This window comes from Vipera berus (genome assembly GCF_964194415.1).
Source record: "Vipera berus genome assembly, chromosome: 2".
Classification (NCBI taxonomy): domain Eukaryota; kingdom Metazoa; phylum Chordata; class Lepidosauria; order Squamata; family Viperidae; genus Vipera; species Vipera berus.
The window spans coordinates 104186361-104208455 of record NC_138203.1 but is presented as its reverse complement, the minus strand read 5'-3'; the positions used below and the strand labels follow the sequence as shown (position 1 = coordinate 104208455).

At 39.3% G+C, this 22095-nt stretch overlaps 2 protein-coding genes across 2 annotated transcripts; both read left to right on the top strand.

The window, feature by feature from the left end:
- Positions 1–7549: 7549 nt before the first annotated feature.
- LOC308664126 (olfactory receptor 2A12-like) lies at positions 7550–8461 on the top strand (the record flags this gene model as incomplete). The annotated part of the gene is made up of 1 exon (XM_081321127.1): positions 7550–8461. One exon carries the CDS (start codon positions 7550–7552, stop codon positions 8459–8461), a length of 912 nt encoding a protein of 303 aa, XP_081177253.1.
- Positions 8462–21177: 12716 nt separating this feature from the next.
- Positions 21178–22095, top strand: LOC308662768 (olfactory receptor 2A5-like; the record flags this gene model as incomplete). Its single annotated transcript, XM_081318913.1, has 1 exon — positions 21178–22095. One exon carries the CDS (start codon positions 21178–21180, stop codon positions 22093–22095), a length of 918 nt encoding a protein of 305 aa, XP_081175039.1.

The window sequence follows — 22095 nt, the reverse complement described above, 5'->3', positions numbered from 1 at the left end:
ACAGATTCCTATAATACAGATCTCAAAGTACCACTTTAAATATTCCCTCTCTTTTCCCCTTTAACATTTACTGTCTCTTAATTAAACTAATACATTTCGTGTTATATCAATTGAATAGAAATAACATTCTTACAATTCTCAATAATTTTTAACTTATACATATCCTAATTATTTTAACATTCAATCTTTATAGACAATCAACTTCCTAATCAGTTTTCCCAATTTTTAGTTTCTCATTAATATTTAAATTTAACATTTGTTGATTATAGTTCCCAAATTTTGAGTACCCCAAATTCCCATTATCAACTTCATCACACAGTCTAATATTCAGGATATACTTGTCTGAATATTATATATACTTTGTCTGAAATGGTATACAGTTTCCTGCCTAAGCAGGGGGTTGGACTAGATGACCTCCAAGGTCCCTTCCAACTTTACTACTACTACATCTTATCCATTCAAACATATTCTATTTCCCACCATCTTACATCATCTAATTAGTAACACAATATAACATTCTTATTTTCTATTAATTTCCAAATATCTTAATCTTAGTATTCAAAATTTCTCTTTTTCAACATCAGATGTTATCTCTCTTTTTCTCTTAATGTCTACCATCTCATATTAAGCCAATACAATTCTTTATATATCAGCTAAATAAAACATGTTCATTACATTTTTCAGTAGATTTTAGCTTATATGTGTCTTAATTGCAATTACATTCAATCTTTGTAGACAAATCAATGTTCAATTTTAACTTTTGATATTTATACTTCCAAGTTTTAAATGCTCAATATTATCTTTATCTCAGTTCATAATAAAGTTCAACTTTCAAAGTATACATCTTATCTATTTAAGTATATTCTCTTTTTATCTTCACTAATCAGTTAAAACCTCATTCTTCTTCAGTCTTATTCTAGCTTTCTTTCTTTGCCAGGTTGTCTTCTATCTCCATGCTGTCAAGTCTTCAAATGGAACTCCCTACGTATTAATTGAAACAAAGGAGAGCATCCAATCTTCATTTTTGTGGGGGTGCTAGCAAAACATCTCTCTCTCTTTCCGTCTCGACGTAGTTGACCTGAATCATTTACCTTCCCTTCAATCTGTTTTTCTTGTTCCTCAGGCTTCTTCTGGTTTATATAGAAAATCTTTTCCACTTTCCGTATTGTCAGTCTCTTTTCTGGGTTTTCCATTAAATCAATTTGTTGATCAGTTGAATCTTCTGTAATAGTATTTGATTGTTCCGCTTTTTCTATTATATTCTGTGCAGTTGATTCTTTAATTGTAGTCAAAGTTTGAGTTTGTACACCTGGGCTGACTTCTTGTTTTTTCTATAACCTCTTATTTCATCAGTAGCTGTTTGAATAGTTTTAATAAGTGATCTCATCAAAAAAAGAGTCTGTTCCTGGTCTTCCTCCATGTTTTTTTTAATAGTGCATAGAATTAAAAGCTTTACAGTCAGAAAATAAGAGTAATTTTATCACTGAGTGTAGAGCACAGCTGGGCTTCTCAAAGGAGATACCTTCCAGGTTTCCAAGAGTCTTATCTAAAGTCTGGGCTGCAAGCCAAGTCTCAGTTTAGCAATAACAAATTGTGATCTCAAGTTTAGCCACAAGGTGTCACTCATACCACTTAAAACTTTTACTTCATTTTGTAGATAAAAACCCCAATCTTCAGTGAAAATGAAGTAAAAAATAAATCTTTTAATCCTCAAACTTTAGGAATATAAAAGTCCAGTTAAAATCAGTTAAAATCAGGTTAATTCTTTCAATGTTTTAAACTCCCCTGCATAGTCAGTCGCTGCTGTTATTAGAGGGTGGAATAGAATTTTCCTTCCCTCTCTCCACAGGGGGAAAAGTACTTTAGGGAGCTTATGCAGGTAAAAAAAAATTGGATATAAGAGAGGTAGATCTCACCCAGTCTCTTCCATGCTGCTTTATAGGTGCCAGATGGTAGATGCGACTTCAGCTGTCTGCAGCCTAGTGATTGGCCATATTTCTATGGCTGGTCTTTCGTCTGCTGGTTTGGAGGGATTCGACAAGGGCCAGTGAGGGCCCCTACTTGCTGGTTGCCCTTTCAGGGCTACTTTCGACCCTTTTCAGGGTCCCCCAGCAATCCGAAACTGGACGGGGGAGACAGAGTTCGTCTCCCAGGCGTCCATGGTGACTGTATCGGCAAACCGGAAGAGAGTTCTGTAAAACTCTATGGAGTGATATATAAGTTTAAATGCTATTGCTATTGCTATTAAGTTGATGGTATTTGCATATATATATATATATATATATATATATATGTTTTCTGAGGTTTTCGCGGGTGTTCGTATGTGGATCTTTGGTTATTCGGGTTTTTCCCCGCGTAGAACCACAAAACAGAAACCTAACTACAGCTGCAACATCAGCCACTTTAAACCCCTCCAAACCACACAATAAGCAAACTGACACCCACTATAAAAACATGGCACCACCACAAACACGAAGCCGAACAAAAGCAGCACAACTCACCAGCTCAGGTCTAAGGCTGGCAGCTGAGACCAGCCCATCCACTCAAAACACCCCCCCACCCAATCAGAACACACCCACCATTCAAAACACACTCCCACCCAATCAGAACACACTTTATCCCCCACCCAATCAGAACACACCTCCACCCACAGAACACACCCCCTCTGGCAGTTTAAAAAAGAGGAACAAACAGCCACATGCTTCTCCCAGAAGAAGGAAGCAGAAGCCACCAGCCTGATGATGACGGATGGGATTCTGTCGAAACGTCGCTCCTACACCTTTAGTTCTACGTGGGGAAAAACCCGAATAACCAAAGATCCATATATATATATATATATATATATATATATATATATATATATATATATATATATATATATATATATATATATATATATATATATATATATATATATATATATATATATATATATATATATATATATATATATATATATATATATATATATATCCTATACAAATTCTATCTGTATCTGTTAGTCTCAATTCTCTTTCTTTTTAAGAAACATCTAGTGTGAGGGACAACTAGATCAAATCAAATTTGGTATGCTAAACTATTTCAGTTTATATACTCCAAAAGTTGGTTACACTATGCAGGCTGAATCCTAAATGAGTTTCAAACTTCTGGTATTTCAAAAATACCAAGAAATTTCAATATATTAAAGACTAAAATGACACTGGATCTTGTTTTTTTGTTTTGCAAACAATGCTCATCCCTCTACCAACCAAGACACTTAACCAGTAGCAAGGGCTTAAGTAGATCAGTTGAATTTGAGGAGATTCGGGTAGGAAGTTTGCCTACATATAACCAGATATTGTTCGTTAACTGAAATAATTGATTTTTCATTGCTGTAAATGATATAACAAAATTAGGCAAGAACAGTTCTGACAAAAATGCATCATATGAGTTCTTTAAAATGAAAAATAACCAACAATAAAACCCAAGACTTATCAGTGGGGTTTTTTTTTTAAAAAAAGTCTACACTTTCCTGATAAAATAATACTGTGAATCATAACACCATGAGGACAAGGGCTTTCAAACTTTGTATTGCAAGGAATTACTGAAGTTTTAAATACGATGGATATTTCTTAACCACTTGAAGATAGGAGGAAGGTGTATGTTGGATATGTTGGCCACCTTGAGTTATTTGTAAAAATAATAAAAAGGATACAAGCAAGCAAACAAAATACTGCAAGTAGGAGCAGGGGGATTTTTTTATAGTTCTGCCTTTGCTGTTCCTAGATTGTAAGAATGCTAGACAGATGCAACTACTTGAAAGATATTTTATAAGATAAGCCTCAACTTAAAACGATTCATTTAGGAACCATTCTAATTTATGACAGCCATGAAAAAAGTGACTTATGCTCAGTCCTCATACTTACAACTATTGCTGTGTCTCCATGGTCACATAATCAAATTTTGCATGCTGGGCAAACAGCATGTATTTATGACAGTCTCAGCATCCCAGGTCATAAGATCATCATTTACAATCTTCTAAGCTGGCTTCCGGCAAGCAAAGTCGATGGGGCAAATTGGTTTTGCTTAAGAACCAAATAAGTCACTTAAACAATCGGGGTGATTCACTTAACCATGGCAAAAGAATTCTTAAATTTGGGTGCCACCTCACTTAGCAACGGAAATTCCTGTCACAACTATGGTCATAAGTCAAGGACTACTTGTAGTGAACTTGCTGAATTCCTGTTCCACCTGTTCATGTCACAGTATCTATCCTGAGGAAATGGGATCATTTAAGATTCTTTAGTGAAACCTCAGATAAGCAAAGTCTCTAAGTGGCAAATGCAGACTTCTGTTTCCTCTTAGTCAGGTGTCATTCACACACCCTTCTGTACAGTGCTAGGTTTTCTCTCCATAGACATATTAATGATGGTGCAGGTATATTCTAGAACTGAAAAATTCCAAGAGAAGAGATATGAGAGGGAACCCCTGTTTTACATGGAGATGTTTCCTGAAGATGGATAGAGTATATTGAATGTCATATGAATGCACACATATCAAACAGAAAAAGAAACTGGGTGACAGACTTCTGAAAAATGGCTTTGATGATAAATTATAGTTTGAGATGCTATTGATATCCAGTTTTTGTTCTGTTTCAAAAATATTTACAAAAATATAATTAAGTATAATCTTATACTTTATCATTAATACACACACATATACACACATATCCCACATATACAGAAGCATCAGAATTGTGTTGCACTTTGGGTTTTTTTATCCATAATTCAACATTTCTACTGTGAGTAAAAAGGAAATGATAAGGTCCTATACTTGTCTACAGCAGAATTCACACTATACTTCCAGATGAGGAAATGAACAATTTGCCAACTAACCAACCAGCCTACTAGCATTTTTTCACAGGGCCTTGAAGGTCTGACTTTTTGCCCAGGCTTTTGGCTAGGATGGTTGAAACCCCTTCACAATTTGGTGTGTGGGTGTGAGTGAGTGCATGGGCACACACATTCATGTAGATATATTTTGTACCCTAGTTTTGCCATCATTTTGCTCCTTTGTTTTTATTGTAGTATGTTTTTTTCCCTGTGGCTTTTACTTTGTGAACCACCCAGAATCTCAAATTCAATAAAAATAACAAATAAATGAGGTTACAATGTTGACCATGAAAGATCTACATGTTCAGTGTTCTGGAACACTTTATTACTTCACGGAGGGAACATTTCCTTATATTCACATGTCTTAAGGTCAGTAAAAAAATGTTTGCTAATATGGCAATTATTTGTGTCTTTGTTCTTGGGTGTGTATTATTTGACAGAAGCAGTAAAGATTTCAAGTATAGATGCTTATATGAACACAAATGTTAACAGTTATTTCTTAGAAACATATCCCTTATCATCTTGTAAGCATTAGACATCACTATTTCACTATTAAATGAAGTGGGATTTATTTTTCAGCCCCACTCGTTGTAGCAAGGGAGCAGGAAACAAGTTCTCTGAGGGAATATTTGTGCTTCAGATAAACAAGTTGGAAAATAAGTGGGCTTTGCACAGCTTCTGTTGGTGTTTTTTCAGGAACACTTAGTGGATCACAGCAGGGCTGCAAGCGAAGGGGTAGTTTTAAGTTGCAATGAGAGTAGTTCTCTGATGACGGTCCTTTCAGCCACATCTAGGAAGAAGTCTTCATAAAGTGCTGAGTTAAGGTTACATGCAATTCTGGTAGCTGGATGAAGTTTGGAGACAGCAGTTGGGAGGGGTACAGGGAGCGTAGAATGGGCAGGTAATGGTGGAAGACTAATCTGAGAGGAGAAGAACCACAATGGAAAAATGGGCATAAATTATTAAAAAGTTCTGCTAAGGTAAGTATTACTTATTTGCAAGAATGCTAGAATAAAAAGTTGGAACATCCCATAGTAATAAACCAATGCCTGAGTCCTTACAGAATATCAAAATGTTACTTATTTAGAGGAGACTAATTCAGGTTTTTGCTTCATGTTTAAACAATGATGCTGCGTTGATATATCTTTAGACAAAAGATTTGTCTGTTATGTTGAAATTACTAAATGGAGGAAGAGCACTATATTCATGATAATGGCCCGTCCCTCATTTATCTGATGCCAGCAAAATCAATACTTGGTATGGGTGTGCGTACAATCTCCTCACTTGTGGTTTCAGTGAGTTTTAACATTGTAGAAGAAGCATAGAAATTTCATTATGCCATTTCTATAATGGGATATGGTCATGTTTGGTAATGTTTGTCCTTCTGCAACTTTAGGCTGAGATTAAGAGACCCAGTCACTGTTCTGGCTCCAAAGTATTTGCGGTTTGGAGGCAGATATCTTTTTCAGTTCCACCATTTTTTCCCCAGTATAGACCATATGTGACTATAGGATATCAAGCATGGTCTTAACATAGATTTATTATATTGGCAGTTTACCTTTCAGTTCTGTTCTTATTAAGTATGAAGTTCATTTTTTTACAGCAGCTGTACACTCATTCTGTTCATATACACGTGAAATTGTATAGTATTTAAAGCCAATATTGTTGTCTGATGGAGGAAAAATTGCAGTTACTGTTTGCATTGCAATTACATATACTGATCAATAGTCTTAATTTTTATATGAACTGGTGATAATTTATGGTTAAAGGTAAAGGTAAAAGTAAAGGTTCCCCCGCACATGCATGCTAGTCGTTTCCAACTCTAGGGGCCGGTGCTCATCTCTGTTTCAAAGCCGAAGAGCCAGCGCTTGTCCGAGGACGTCTCCGTGGTCATGTGGCCGGCATGACTAGACACCAAAGGCGCACGGAACGCTGTTACCTTCCCACCGTAGTGGTCCCTATTTTTCTACTTGCATTTTTACGTGCTTTCGAACTGCTAGGTTGGAAGAAGCTGGGACGAGTAACAGGCGCTCACTCTGCTACGCGGCACTCGGGATTCGACCCGCCAAACTGCCGACCATCTGATCGACAAGCTCAGCATCCTAACCCACTGAGCCATCACGTCCCTTAATTTATGGTTACTGAATCTATTTCACTGCAAAGGGTTTTAATTGATCAGATTTATCAACAATTTCCCAAGCATTTATGGCTTTACTATTGTGTATTAAACAACTATCTATATTATAACTTTTTAGAGTATCATATGAAAGTTTAAGAAATTGTGACCAGCATTACATATCTCACAGACATGGTCGCTTTTTCTAATCATCATTGCCATATGTATCTTTGGGTGGAAGAACTATGGTACTGCCCAATACTCTGTGATCATTGCAGGTTCTGCAAAGGGGAAACTTTGCAGGTGTGCATATTCTCCCCTAATCTTCATAATGCAGCTGTCCTGGTTCCATGAAAATATGTGTCTATACAAGTAGGCTTCTTTCCCTTTTCAAATATTCAAATGAATGCTGAGAATATAAGAGTTTTTTTCACACTGTGGCATACTTTGGGGAAATTGAAGATGTTTGTGTAAGATTTATAAGCACAATCATTTTTTTGTTGTTCCTCATGTATATATTCAGGTCCTTGTCCATAGATCCAGTGACCACCCCCCAAAAAGCATGATGAACCAAACATCTGTGACTGAATTCCTTCTGCTTGGTCTTTCCAGGAGCTTGAAGATCCGTCTCTTATTGCTTGGACTTTTTTCAATTGTCTATGCTCTCACTCTGGTGTGCAACATGATCATCCTGATGCTTATCTGGCTGGATGTGCGACTCCACACCCCCATGTATTTCTTCCTGGGCCAACTTGCCTGTGTAGACATCTGCTATACTTCCTGCACAGTCCCCCAGATGTTGGCTAACCTTCAAAGCCCAACACAAACCATCTCATTGGCTGCCTGTGCCATACAGATGCATGTTTTCCTGGCATTGGCTATTACTGAATGCATTTTGCTTGCAGTAATGGCATATGATAGATTTGTAGCAATATGCCACCCACTGCATTATGTCTTCCTCATGAACAAGACAGTGTGCATGAAATTAGCCATGATCTGCTGGACTACTGGTTTTTTATTGCCAGTGGTCCATACTGTTCTTACCTGGCAATTGCCGTTCTGTGGCTCTAATTTGATCAATCATTTCTTTTGTGAAATGCCAGCTTTGCTGAAGCTGGCATGTGCTGATACCCAAATGGTTCAAACGGTTACTTCGGTGGGGTGCATTTTCACCTTACTTATTCCCATCTCCTTTATCTTGATGACTTATATCCGCATCTTAGCAGCCATCTTGAAAATCCAGTCTGTACAAGGACAGCACAAAGCTTTTTCTACATGTGGCTCCCATATGACAGTTGTGGTGCTTTTCTATGGCAGTGCCATATTTATGTACATGAGACCGGAGTCCAGCCATTCTCCAGGCCAGGACAAAATAGTCTCTCTTTTGTATAGCATTGTCACACCCATATTCAATCCCATGATATACTGTCTAAACAGCAAGACAATGAAAGACGCCTTTCTAAAAATGCTGTAATGATGTAAGTTTTGAATGATGATTAGATTGCAAAAATGGCCACTTTTTGAGAGAATAGAATAGAATAGAATAGAATAGAATAGAATAGAATAGAATAGAATAGAATAGAATAGAATAGAATAGAATAGAACAAAACTGGAAGGGACCTTGGAGGTCTTCTAGTCCAGCCCCCTGCTCAAAGAGGAGAACCTATACCATCTCAGACAGATGATTGTCTAGTCTCTTCTTAAAAATCTCCAGTGATGGAGCACCCATGAATTCTGGGGGCAAGCTGTTCCACTGGTTGATTGTCCTCACTGTCAGGAAGTTTCTCCTTAATTCCAGGTTGCTTCTCTCTTTGGTCAGTTTCCAACTATTGTTTCTTGTCCTTCCCTCTGGTGCTCTGATGAACAACCTGGCCTCCTCTGCCTTGTGGCAGCCCCTCGGAACAAATATAAGTTGTAATGAACATTGGTCTACATTATTATTACTATTGATCAGAACTGATTGAAATAATCTATATGAGTTTTTACAGATTGATTGATTGATTAAATAATTCTTCATAAATGTCCACATTAGAGAAATCATGTGTAATTTCTTACTGAGCCCATTTCTCCCTGGAATAGCATCTGCAAATGGAGCAAAATTTCCCCTCCCCTGCTGACCATTGTGGCTATCCACACTAGTTTTAAAGCATTGGGATGTATTCTGGAAAACATTTTGGAAACACACAGGATGCCTCTGTAGTGGGTGGAAGAGAGTGACCAGGTTAAGTCCACTGTGCTAGTAACAGTGTGCTCGCAATGAGATACTATTGCAGAAATTAAGTCCTTTGTTTTCAAATGATAAATATAGATGTTACATTAGGTAACTTCTTAGAGAAAATATTTCCTTAAATGCAGTGGTGGAATTCAAATATGTGAACAACCGGTTTTCTGTGTGGATGTCACCTCTGGAAGTCCATTCTGGGCCTGGGCAACAAAAAATTAGCTACCAGTTCTATCAAACTGGTGCGAAGTGGCTGAATCCCACCACTGCTTAAATGCACTAAAGCAGGAAGTGCTTATGCAAAAATGCTCTCTGTTGTAAATTTTTAATTGATGAAACAGTTTTTTTGAAAATAGAAAATCTGTTCTCTGATCAAGAAGAAAACTTTTAATCAACTGAGTAATCAATAATATTTCCACAAAGTACAATTTATGCTTTCTTCCTGGTAGGGATTCCAGACAGTTCAATTAATCAATAAAGTAGAATATTTGTAGCTCACGATTGAAATCCAAAAACACCAGGGAACTTCTAGAAGCCTGGCACTCTGACAAACCAGCCATCAATAGACACACAGACATTAACAACATCTATAGACTATGCAAAAGAGACAATCAACCAGCCCAAAAAGGAACAAAAAGACCCAAGCACCTCTCCACCAGCAATCAGCACCCAGATCAGCATAGATTAACTCCAAGGTTAACATCAGACCAACAATCAAGTAAACAATCCCCCTTGTTTGGTTCTGATGGACGAGGACTCAGAGTGGTTTTTGCAATGAACGAGTTTATTGAATACACAAATGTCAACTGTCAACTGTCAAGTGTTGCAACCTTTTATAGTGGAACTGTTTGAACTGTAACCAATCAGAGGCGTTTATTTTCCCGCTTCTTGCTATTTGCAGCCAATGACTGCACCTGAATCTCCCGCTCAAACCTAGCTACGGTGCAGTCTGCAAATTCCCTTGTTTTGCAACTATTTACATACACAACACCCCTTACCCCCCAGTTGTTGTTATTTATGAACAAAATCCTTCAAGTATTTTGGTGGCCTATGGATTCTGGAAGGGTATCTATTGCCCTGGCAGCTAGGGACACCCTTACCAGATTGTCTGCTTGGCTGATTGTCTCTGTTGGACCTGGGCTCTTGGTTAACTGGCTCTGATGCTTCCCTATTGCTGTTTTGTGGATTTGTTTGTGTTTGAAGATCATCTGTTCCTGGCCTACTCCGCAGGGGTATTTCCCAATCGTACTGACTAGATTGCTGTTGTTGGTTACCAGGGGCTGAGCTGTTATGCAATTCTGCAACCCCACTATCAGGCAGGTTGTTATCACTGAGCCAGGATGTACTGTTCCCCACAAATATGCTTTGATCCCCTTCTTCTGGTACGCACCCACTAGTTCTCTTCCTCAACTGGTCTATGTGTCTCTTGCTGATCCTATTCCCTTCCCCCTCAATAGTGTACGACAGGGGACCTAAAATTTCAGTAACCACCCCTGGAATCCATTTGTCCCCTTGTGCATAGTTTCTAGCCCAGATTAAATCCCCCACTTTAAATGTTCTATTAGGAATGTCCAGTTCAGCACTTGGTGGAAGTCTGTCAGGGTGTAATCTGTCCAATTTGGTGGTTAGTCTCCTTCCCCACCTCATTTCAGCTGGACTTTTGCCAGTAGCAGTACATGGGGTCGTGTGTTGGGTCAGCAAGAATTCGGCCAGTCTTTGATGCCAGTCACCTCGGATGATCCTTTTTAAAGCGTCTTTCGTGGTCCTCACATTTCGTTCAGCCAAGCCGTTGGTGGATGGGTGGAAGGGTGCTGATGTCTTGTGTTTAATCGAGTTGGCCTTGAGGAAATCCTGGAATTCAACAGAGGTGAATTGTGGCCCGTTATCTGACACAATTACGTCTGGTAACCCGTGAGTGGCAAAGAGGCCCCTTAATACCTGTATTGTTCTACTAGAAGTCGCTGAACTGACTGGTACTACCTCTAGCCATCTAGAGAAGCTGTCTACAACCACCAGAAATGTTAACCCCTGGAACGGTCCAGCGAAATCAATATGAATCCTGGACCAAGGATTCCTAGCTAACTCCCATTTATGCGTACGAATGTGTTGTTGTTCTGGCCTAGAGCGTTGGCACAGATGGCAATTGGCAACGCATTCCTCAATGTTGTTGTCCAGTCCTGGCCACCACAAGTGGCTCCTAGCCAACGCCTTCATGCGTACTATTCCTGGGTGTCCTTCATGTAATTCTAATAGAATGGCTGGCCTGTGGATTTCAGGAATAACCACACGGTTTCCCCACAGTAAACATCCCAAATGAACTGACAGTTCATCTTTTCTTCTGAAATATGGAATGTACTTGGCATCCGGATTGGCATTTGGCCACCCACTCAGAACCCAGGCCATTATTCTCTTTAAAGTTGGGTCATTGTTTGTCGCCACAGCTATATCTTTAGCGGTTAAAGGCCAGTCAGGGATGTCCTGTAGGGACATTATTTGTCCCACAGGGGCAGGGTCATCCTCAGTGATGTTCAATGGCAGCCTGCTAAGGGCGTCAGCATGTCCCATGTCCTTGCCCGGTCTGTATTGGAGAGAAAATGAATATGCTGAGAGGAAAATGGACCACCTCAGCATTCGGGGTGACATGATTTGGGGAGTCTGTTTATCCGTGGTAAACAGTCCCAACAGGGGTTTGTGGTCAGTCAGTATGGTAAAGTTCCTACCATAAAGGTAGTCATGGAACTTTTTTACTCCTGCCACGATTGCCAATGCTTCCCTGTCAATCTGAGCATAATTCCTCTCAGCTTTGGTTAGTGTCCGGGAATAATATGCGATTGGTCTTTGTATCCCTTGATTGTCTAAATGGCTGATCACAGCCCCCACACCATAAGGTGAAGCATCGCACGCTAGGTAAATAGGTTTATTTTCTATAAAGTGGGTTACAGTTGATTGGCTGGAAAGGATGTCTTTTAATGTTTGGAAACTAACTCTATGTTTATTCAGCCACTGCCAAGGAGCCTTTTTATCTAAGAGTCTATGGAGGGGTTCTGCAATGGCAGCCTTGTGAGGTACAAACGTATGGTAAAAATTTACTAAGCCAAGGAAGGCTTGTAGTTCAGCCTTGTTCCTTGGCTCAGGAGCCCATTTAATTGCTTTAATTTTGTCAGGGGTAGGATGGATTCCATTTTTGTCTATCCTGAACCCCAAGAAATCAGTGGACTTAACCCCAATGGAACATTTTTCCTTTTTTAGTTTCAATCCAGCCCTCCTAAATCTGCCCAGTACCTGTTCCAGCCGCTCTACTAACATTTCCTCATTTTTTCCAGCTATCAGGACATCATCAAAGTAAGGGCATACACCAGGTATGCCCTTTAAGGTCCTCTCCATCACTTCTTGAAAGATGCCTGGAGCAGCTGCAATACCAAATTGCAGTCTGTGGACCCGGAACGCCCCCTTGTGGGTAACGATCGTCTGTGCTTCTGCAGCCTCTTCAGAAACAGTCAACTGTAAGTACGCATGCGCCAAGTCTAACTTGGCAAACATGGCGCCGTCCTGGATCGTGGCGAGGACCTGCTTCACCGTCGGGACCGGGTAAGCATGCTTTTTCATTCCAATGTTCAGGGTGGCCTTGTAGTCAGCGCAGATTCTCACATCCCCATTGGGTTTGAGGGGTGTGACAATCGGCGTTTCCCACAGACCACCCTCAACAGGTTCTAATACTCCTTGGCCTACAAGCCTGTCGAGCTCGGCCTCGATTTTTTCCTTCAGGGCGAAAGGCACCCTTCGGGCCTTAAGCCTGATAGGTTTCACTGAGGGGTCTAGATTAAATTTAATCGGGGGCCCTTTGTATTTACCAAGAGACCCATCGAATACGTCTGCAAATTCATTGCAGACTGATTCGAGGGTCTTATTTTTAATTACTGAATTTATTCCCCCGACCCAAATGCCCAGGGCCGGGAACCAGTTAAGGCCAATTAGACTAGTCCTATGCCCTTCAGTAACTATTAAATCTAAGACCCCCTTAAATCCCTTAAATTTTACTCTAAGGCTAATCTTCCCTTTTATTTTTATTGGGCTTTTTTGAAAGTCTGTTAATTGAATTTTTGTTGAACTAAGTGGAATTTTCCTTCCACTTATTTGTTCAATCCTCTCAAGGGTTTCACTGGAAATTATTGACACTGAAGCCCCTGAATCTATTTCCATTCTGCAAGGAACCCCTTGCAGATGGACTATGATTTTTAATTTTCCTTCTGGAAAATTGCTGTTTCTCCCATTCCTCCTGCGATTGACGCGCGCCACCTCCCCTAGATTTGGAATTTTAACCCGGGGTCTAGGGGTCTCTTTGCCACTAAAGTAAGGGGTTACCTTACCTTCGGGCCACACATCGACTTCGTGAAGGCGGTTGTCACGAGCGCGGCTCCTACAAATGGCCTGGATGTGGCCAGTCTTCCCGCACGCCCTGCACTTTGCATTCCAGAATCGGCAAGATGCACGGGGATGGTTGCCTCCGCAGCTGCCACACTGGTTTTGGTTGTCGTTGTCTCTCGGTCTGGTTGCGGTGTCCCTCCATGGTCGTTGTGCCCCGGTCGCTTGTCTTTGCGGAGTTGCGGGTTGTTGTCGGCGGTTAGGATCCGGCCCCTCACTTCTGGGTGGTCTTGGCGCCAATTTTCCGAATCGCCTGGAGACTTCGGCAATGTAGTCTTCCCACTGCTGGTCCACCTCCCCGCAGTCCACATAGCCCTCTTGGTTGATCTCGGACGACGCTGCCATGCTACTGCGGGGGGGGGTCGCGATACCCGGTAGACTCGTACGTTAAGAGTTCATCTATCACCTCCTGCAGATCGCCGGTGGGTTTGGCGATTATTCTGTTTTGTAGCTGCTCATCACGCAAGCCCAGTATGACTCGGTCCCGAATTCTTATTTCTAAGTTATCGTATTTACATCGTACTGCGGCTTCCCTGACGGCAGCGACAAATTTTTGAATGGATTCACCCGGTCTCTGGTTCCTTTTCTCAAAGATGCGCCTCCAAAAGAGCTCAGATCTCCTAGGTGTAAAGTGGACCTTTAGTTTGGCTAAGAGGTCGGCATAAGGCACGCTAGAGACCGGTTGCGGTTGACACAGTCCGACAGCGATTCTATAGACCGGTGTGCCACAAATCGTCAATAATGCTGCCGCCTTTTTTCGGTCATCTGTGATTCCGTTCACTAGCAGGAACCCTTCTACTTGACCGATGTATTCTTCCCAATCCTCGGGGAAGTTTGGGTCGAATTCCTTCAAAGACCCTATTTGCGCCATTCGGAGAATTTTCTATTTCACCGCGGCCGCCGGTTGACTGTGACTCGTTTTCGAATTTGCCGCCTTTGCGCAACAATTCGCCGATTCTCTGGTCTTCTGTCTATCCCATCCTCGTCGCCAATTGTTTGGTTCTGATGGACGAGGACTCAGAGTGGTTTTTGCAATGAACGAGTTTATTGAATACACAAATGTCAACTGTCAACTGTCAAGTGTTGCAACCTTTTATAGTGGAACTGTTTGAACTGTAACCAATCAGAGGCATTTATTTTCCCGCTTCTTGCTATTTGCAGCCAATGACTGCACCTGAATCTCCCGCTCAAACCTAGCTACGGTGCAGTCTGCAAATTCCCTTGTTTTGCAACTATTTACATACACAACACCCCTATCAAGAAACTGCCCAAGAAACCAACAGCAAACAGTCCAACCAAAGCTCTAAGACCACCTTCACCAACGCTGCCAGCGCAAGCCTCTAGAACAGTGATGGCGAACCTTTTAGGCACTGAGTGCCCCAAAACTGCCCCGCCCTGCCCCCGCTCCGCTCTAGAATATAAACTGATACAAACCACACTCCTTACTAGAACTGATGGTGTTACCTGTTTGGGTAATGACACATCTGCAAGAAAACAAGCAAGCCCAGAGAGCACCAAGTACCCCTCAAATCAATTAAACTATACAAAAGAATTAAACACTGAAGTCATAATTATCAAATGGCTAGTGCAAAGACCTTTACAAAATACGTAACTGAAGTGGCAAGTTCACATATTCTCACAAATTATGGTGAACAGCATCGAATGCTTTCATAAATACACAATTAGCAGTGGGCTAATGCCTCCTTAAGTAACACCAGCTGCCTGCAATTAGTGCAGGTTCGAGTCCCACCAGGCTCAAGGTTGACTCAGCCTTCCATCCTTCCGAGGTAGGTAAAATGAGGACCCAGATTGTTGGGGGCAATTAAGCTGACTTTGTAATAATGCCGCTTGGGCGGGCGAAAGCCCTAATAAGCAGGCATATACATAGAATGAAGGCTACTGCTAAGCTTGTAAGCCGCCCTGAGTCTTCGGAGAAGGGCGGGATATAAATGTAATAAAAATAAAATAAAATAAAATAAAATAATCAAAGGGACGGGCTTTGGAGAGAAACCTCATTGTTCCAACATCACTCATGCAGCAGCAGAAGCTGTTAATAATAGAAAGTTGCTTATAGCATCATAGCCATTCAAATCAAATGGGGGAGAAGAACTGCAGGGTCACCTGTGTGTCCATGCAGTGCATATTCTCCTGGCACTGCTAGCACAAATGTAATTTATCCACCCAGATGAAAAAGATTGATGTTGATGGAAATTATTGATGGATAGAGTAGTAAGTGTGTAATGCACAACTCTCTTCCAGCTGACTGTATAGCTTCACAGAGAATTCTTACTGCTCTGTATGGTGGTTTCCTTATAGGTGCCTATCATGCTAGGGATGATTGGCTGCAGTTACATAATCCATTACCAAAATGTCAATGATACCACTGAGAGGTCTTTATGCATTTATTTGAAGCACGCTTTAAAGCAGGGGTCCCCAACCCCTGGTCCGTGGACCAGTACCGGGCCACGGCATGCCAGCAACCGGTCCGCACAAACAATCAAAGCCCCATCCGTGAGATGCAGGCAGCACACAAATCCATGCATCCTCCGGACCGTGAAAATACCTCTCTCCATGAAACCGATGCCTGGTGCTCAAAAGGTTGGGGACCTCTGCTCTAAAGGAAAGAAAGATGGAAAGACTTGTTTAATAAATGGCAGAGAGTATTGGAAAGGGAACAAAATCAACACTGTTCCGGAGAATTGCCTAGCTGCAGTTCCAACAAGGCAATTGTATTCTCTTCCATTGAAAAGAGCTGTCCCAAGTGAAGCCACATGCAGTAGTCCAGCTGAGTGATGCCAAAGAATGGATCACTCACTTGTCCAGGAATAGCATATCCACTAAAATGGTCAAAAACTCTTATTAGGCATAGCTTCCAACTGCTCTTTCAGCAGAAGCTATGAACCTTCAGAGTAGCTTTCAGAGCAATAGCTGGAATATCCATGGCTTCTGTATTGACAGTCTTGCTAGGATTCAATCTCAGCCAGTTTCACCCCATCCAGTACCTCATGGACTCTAGCAATTCTCCACTGTATCTCCAGCTCAGCCTGGGACAGAAATGCAAAGCTAGATATCATCGTGTTGATACCAAATCCCCGACAGATAGTTATTCTAAAGTCTTTGTGCAGAGGTTAAACAAGATGTGAGAGGATCAATTTCTGGGGTCCTCCAGACTGGGGTGCCCGAGGGCAAAACTGCTCCTCCTGCAACTAAATCAGAAGGAACTACCAGGAAAGATCAGAACTCCCACAGAACAATTTCTTCAATCTGCAACCCTCACAGATAGCCCAAATGAATGCCATGATTAATTGTATTAAATAATACTGAGAAATATCACTTAAAAAGTGCTCCTGAAAGACTTGCTACAGGTCATCCACAAGAACAACTAATCTGTTTGATTTTTTTGTGTTCAACTACAGTATTTTCCCAAAAGGCTAAGTACCAATTAATTGTAGACAGACAAATTGGAAATATGGTAGGGATTATTTGTATTTTTGTCTCCCAGTAGATTTGAAAACAGCCAACAAATTGTAGGTGTGTTTAAACTGGATTGACTGGATTGGCAGATGAGTGGACTTCAAATCCCAGTATTCCCTAGCCAGTACGGCTGGTTGAGGAATTCTGGGAGTTGAAGTACACTCAAAGTTGCTAAAACATAGAAACACTGGTCTAGATCCAAAAGAAAGTCTCCAGGGCACCACACAGTAATTTGTGTTATGAAAGCTCCACTGAACTTAAGGTCTCCTTCAGAAGAAGCATGTGTTTGGCCACTGGAGCACTAGTTCCTGCCAGAGCGACAGAGATTTAAAACTGAATTGAAGAAGTCTCTCTGCCCATAAATGAAAGCAGGAAAAAATACTGGATGTAATACGGGCAAAAACAGAGTAAACCTTTCCAAAACATTACAACTAACAGGTGGGTGCATTTCAGTACAGTCTTTGTATTTTTAATTGAAAATCAATACAATGTTTTAGCAAAAGTTTCAAAATATACATTTTAAATATGAAATAGAATACAGTACCAACAGAAAAAAGATAGTGAATATACAAGGAAAAACATATACCTAGGTACATTATGATTGAAATGAACTAAACATCACAAAAAAGAGAAAACAGGTTAATAGAAAAAATGATTTCAAAGAGTTATATTATCCATTAATAATACAACAAAATTAATTCAGCCCTTATGTTTATCATTAAATCTATGCCCCGAAAGCCCTAATAAGCAGGCATATACATAGAATGAAGGCTATTGCTAAGCACATTTGATTTGTGCTTAGATTGTAAGCAGCCCTGAGTCTTCGGAGAAGGGCGGGATATAAATGGGATTTAAAAAATAGAGATACATATTGCTTCTCATCTCTGGAACACAGAGCATTTTCAAAAATAGACAACATACTTAATCTAGAATCCATTCTTTAAAATTAAGAAGGCATATTTCTTTACATGAAGGTAAAATTATCTTGTCATGCTGGATTTCAATAGAGCCAAAACTCTGTGAGATGAGAGATTCCATTCTTTAAGTATAAAGATCCTTCACTTTATTTCTTCCCAAAATTATTCTAATTGATGTAAAAATCTGAAACCAAACTGATTCTAGCTGGACAGGATCAGTTCATAAGAATTTTCAAATTTCTTGCTATGCCAACAGACAAAAATCTAACATATCACCCCTTTCAAACATACTTTGAGAGGTCCAATAAACATGAAATGATATTTTTGAGGAATTAGTATTATGTTTAATCATAAAAATTATGTGGTTGTTGAAGCATTGATTCTCCACAAATTGGTATTATCACTTTTATTACAAAATACAGATATATAACTAATACTGACTTTCATTTACTTTTAAATTCCTATTAATATTGAGTTTTGGTATTATTCAAGTACTACTTCTGTTAAAGATATTTAAACTGTAGGTATCTTGTCAAGAAAAATTGTAGGAAAGTCCCATCTCTCAATATCTTCAAAATAATCATTAGGAATCTGTTTAAAGTATCGATCCCTTGTTTGGTCTAAGCATTCTGCTAAATATTTTACTAAATCTTTGCACTATTTTCAAATTTGTGTCATTTCACCACAACAATTTCTCATGATTTGGAATCAAAACATCAGTATTTAAGGAAGGAAGGAAGGAAGGAAGATTCCTATTTAATGTGCCTGGATCCTAAAATGTGTTAAATTTTCAGAAGTGTAACAAACTTTCCAAAAAGACTCATGGAGAAGAATATTCATAACTTTTTTTTCTAAAAAGTTTTTATTGTTAAAACAAATGCCCAATTATGTAGTTGAGGCTCTATAGCCATTATAATTGTAACTAACCTCAATTTAGCCAAGAATACTCAAGAGCTTTAGCCTGCCATAAAATAATTTTTTCCAATAACTCTCTACGTACAAAAATATCTAATGGGGTTAATATTGGATACCTCTTAAAATATATATTAAACTCCATATAATACTTATTTTGATAACTGTACTAAGTATATTAAATGCAACATTATTGTATGGTCCACTGAGCCATTCCTGCTTCCTGGTGACCACATGGAAAAGTCCCTACAGTTTTATTGGGAACATTTCCAGAAGTAACTTCCTACAGCTGATAACTGAGGGATAATGAGAGGCCCAAAGTTACCATATGTAGATTAGTTTAGAATTCATTCTCTCCTGACTTCTGGTCCAGTATCTTAAACAAGGGAGCAAACATTGGAGAAGAATAACTCCTTCCAAATTTACTTAACCTCCACGTTTCTTTATTCAAAGTGTGGGATCTGGTAAAGTATTTACTGTTTATCTGTCTGGCATTAAATAGAGGTAAAGTTATATAGAAACAGAAGGACATATTTCTAATGATTTGAAACAATGAGAATCAAGACATTAACACAATTCAATCCCAGATTTAGAACAAATGAATACATAAATAAGTAAAAGCATGTCATAATCAGTTGGATTTAATAGAAGTAAACGATACTTATAAGTTGAACATTATTACACAGAAACATTTTGAGAAAGGTAAGGATGAAGATAAAGTCAGGCTTATGAAGTTCAGAAGAAATAGAGCAAAAGAATTGTTACCTCCATTTGGGATGGAGTGAGATAAGTTTTTACAACAAAGAAAACGAGGAAGCAGTTTTAAATATTATTTTACATTATAAAATAAACAGAAATCTGATCTGGAAGATAATCAAGCAATATTTGAACAAAACTTTGCTTGCAAAATTTCTGATCTCAAAAAGACATTTTTAATTATGCTGTAACTAAAATTGAAACTAACGAGTCAAAGAGATTTTAGAAACCTGTGTCTATTTTTTAAAATAATTTTAGCAAATAGTCAAAAGTATGTGTCATGAATTTAAATTGGAGATATATACATTTTATTTATAGTATGTACTGACATAAAAGTCTAACATTTTATTCCATAGTGAAGAACCTTTGATTTAAGAATACAGAGTAAAAATTCTTACTTGTCTCATCTTCCCCATTTTGTACATGAATGCCAAATTTTCTAACTGAACTTAGGCAGACAGAAAATTTAGCATGCAGACAGGAGGGAACATCAATGAAGAACTGCATAGCAAGCAGGCAACCTAAAGGAAGGTTTAAAGCCATCATTTTCTTTCTTTCTGCAAAACATAATAATTGGGCTTCTATTCTCTCAATGAGTCTACACAAACTATCAATATAGGCGAAGTCTTACAATTCTTACAGAATTACAATTGATTTATTCTGCAATCAATTTTTGTATAGCCTTTTTTGACATTAAAAAATGCAGATGAAGAATTCACAGAACAAAAAAAAGTCTATAATGAAAATAAATTGATGTTTGGGCCAGAAAAATTGGTTTTCTAGACTAAAATCCGCACAAAATGGTTTAAGTTGTTGCACTTCTCTTCAAACTTAACCAATAACCAAATATATGTATGTATGTATTTTAGTAAATTCCCATTATTCCTAGAGAACCGTAAATCTCTCATGTACACTAATTTTCATGGTCCCTTGATGCACTGCTTTATTTTATTAGAGAGACACATAGTTTTGATGAAATAAATGGGGCTGTGTTTGCATTGAATATGCTCCCCCCACATTTTATTATCTTTATTGCATTTCATTTGAACAATTTGTTTCTAATTCTTTCACTTGACTTTGCTTTGGATGACTAACATTTCTGCTGATTATGAAGATATGTTTGGTTTTCTATTTGTTTATTAGTTGTTGTATGCCACACAGAGTCACTTTATTGTAAGATGGATGGTCATATCAATGTGACAAATACATAAATAACTACATAAGTTATTGATCTGAAATGGACTCACAACACTGCAGGAAAAAATGGGGTTTCCTAGTGATAAATAGAGAAAAAAAGAAATGCATGTAGATCAAGGATATTTGGTAAACGTATTTAACCCTATCTTTTATAGGAATAATTGCATTTCAGATATTGAGTCTATTTCTTTTTTTGACAGCAGTGGATGTGACTGATATTCATTGCTCCAGACATACTATAGTTGACAGGATTTCCCTCTTGTGTGTGTAAAACGAGACCAGGACGCTATAATGGCAAACCAAACCTATGTGGTTGAATTCCATCTGCTTGGCCTTTCCAGAAGCTTGAAGATCCGTCTTTTATTGCTTGGACTTTTTTCAATTGTCTATGCTCTCACTCTCGTGGGCAACACAATCATCTTAATGCTCATATGGTTGGATGCCCGACTCCACACCCCTATGTATTTCTTCCTGAGCAATCTGGCCTGTGTGGACCTCTGCTATACTTCCAGCACCATCCCCCAGATGCTGACCAACCTTCAAAGCCCAGGACAAGCCATCTCAGTGGTTAGATGTGCCATGCAGATGTATATCTTTCTAGCCTTGGCCACAGCAGAGTGCTTTCTCCTGGCAGTGATGGCCTATGATAGATATGTGGCAATATGCCATCCATTGCACTACACAGTCCTCATGAACAAAAGAATGTGCATTTTTATGGCCATGACATGCTGGACTAGTGGCCTTGTCCTCCCAGTGGCCCATACAGTTCTCACTTGGCAGTTGCCGTTCTGTGGCTCTAACCTGATAGATCACTATTTTTGTGAAATGCCAGCTTTGCTGAAGCTAGCATGTGCTGATACCAGAGTTATTGAAAAGATTACCTCTGTGGGATGCATTTTTACCTTGCTTATTCCTATCACTTTTATCATGATGACTTATATCCGCATTCTAGCAGCCATCTTGAAAATCCAATCTGCACAAGGGCAGCACAAAGCTTTCTCCACATGTGGTTCCCATATGACAGTTGTGGTGCTTTTCTATGGCAGTGCCATAATTATGTACATGAGACCTAAATCCAGTCACTCTCCAGGCCAGGACAAAATGATTTCTCTGTTTTATAGCATTGTCATTCCTTTGTGCAATCCCATTATTTACAGTTTGAAGAATGAGGATATGAAAACAGCCTTGGCTAAAATCCTGCAGTTCTGA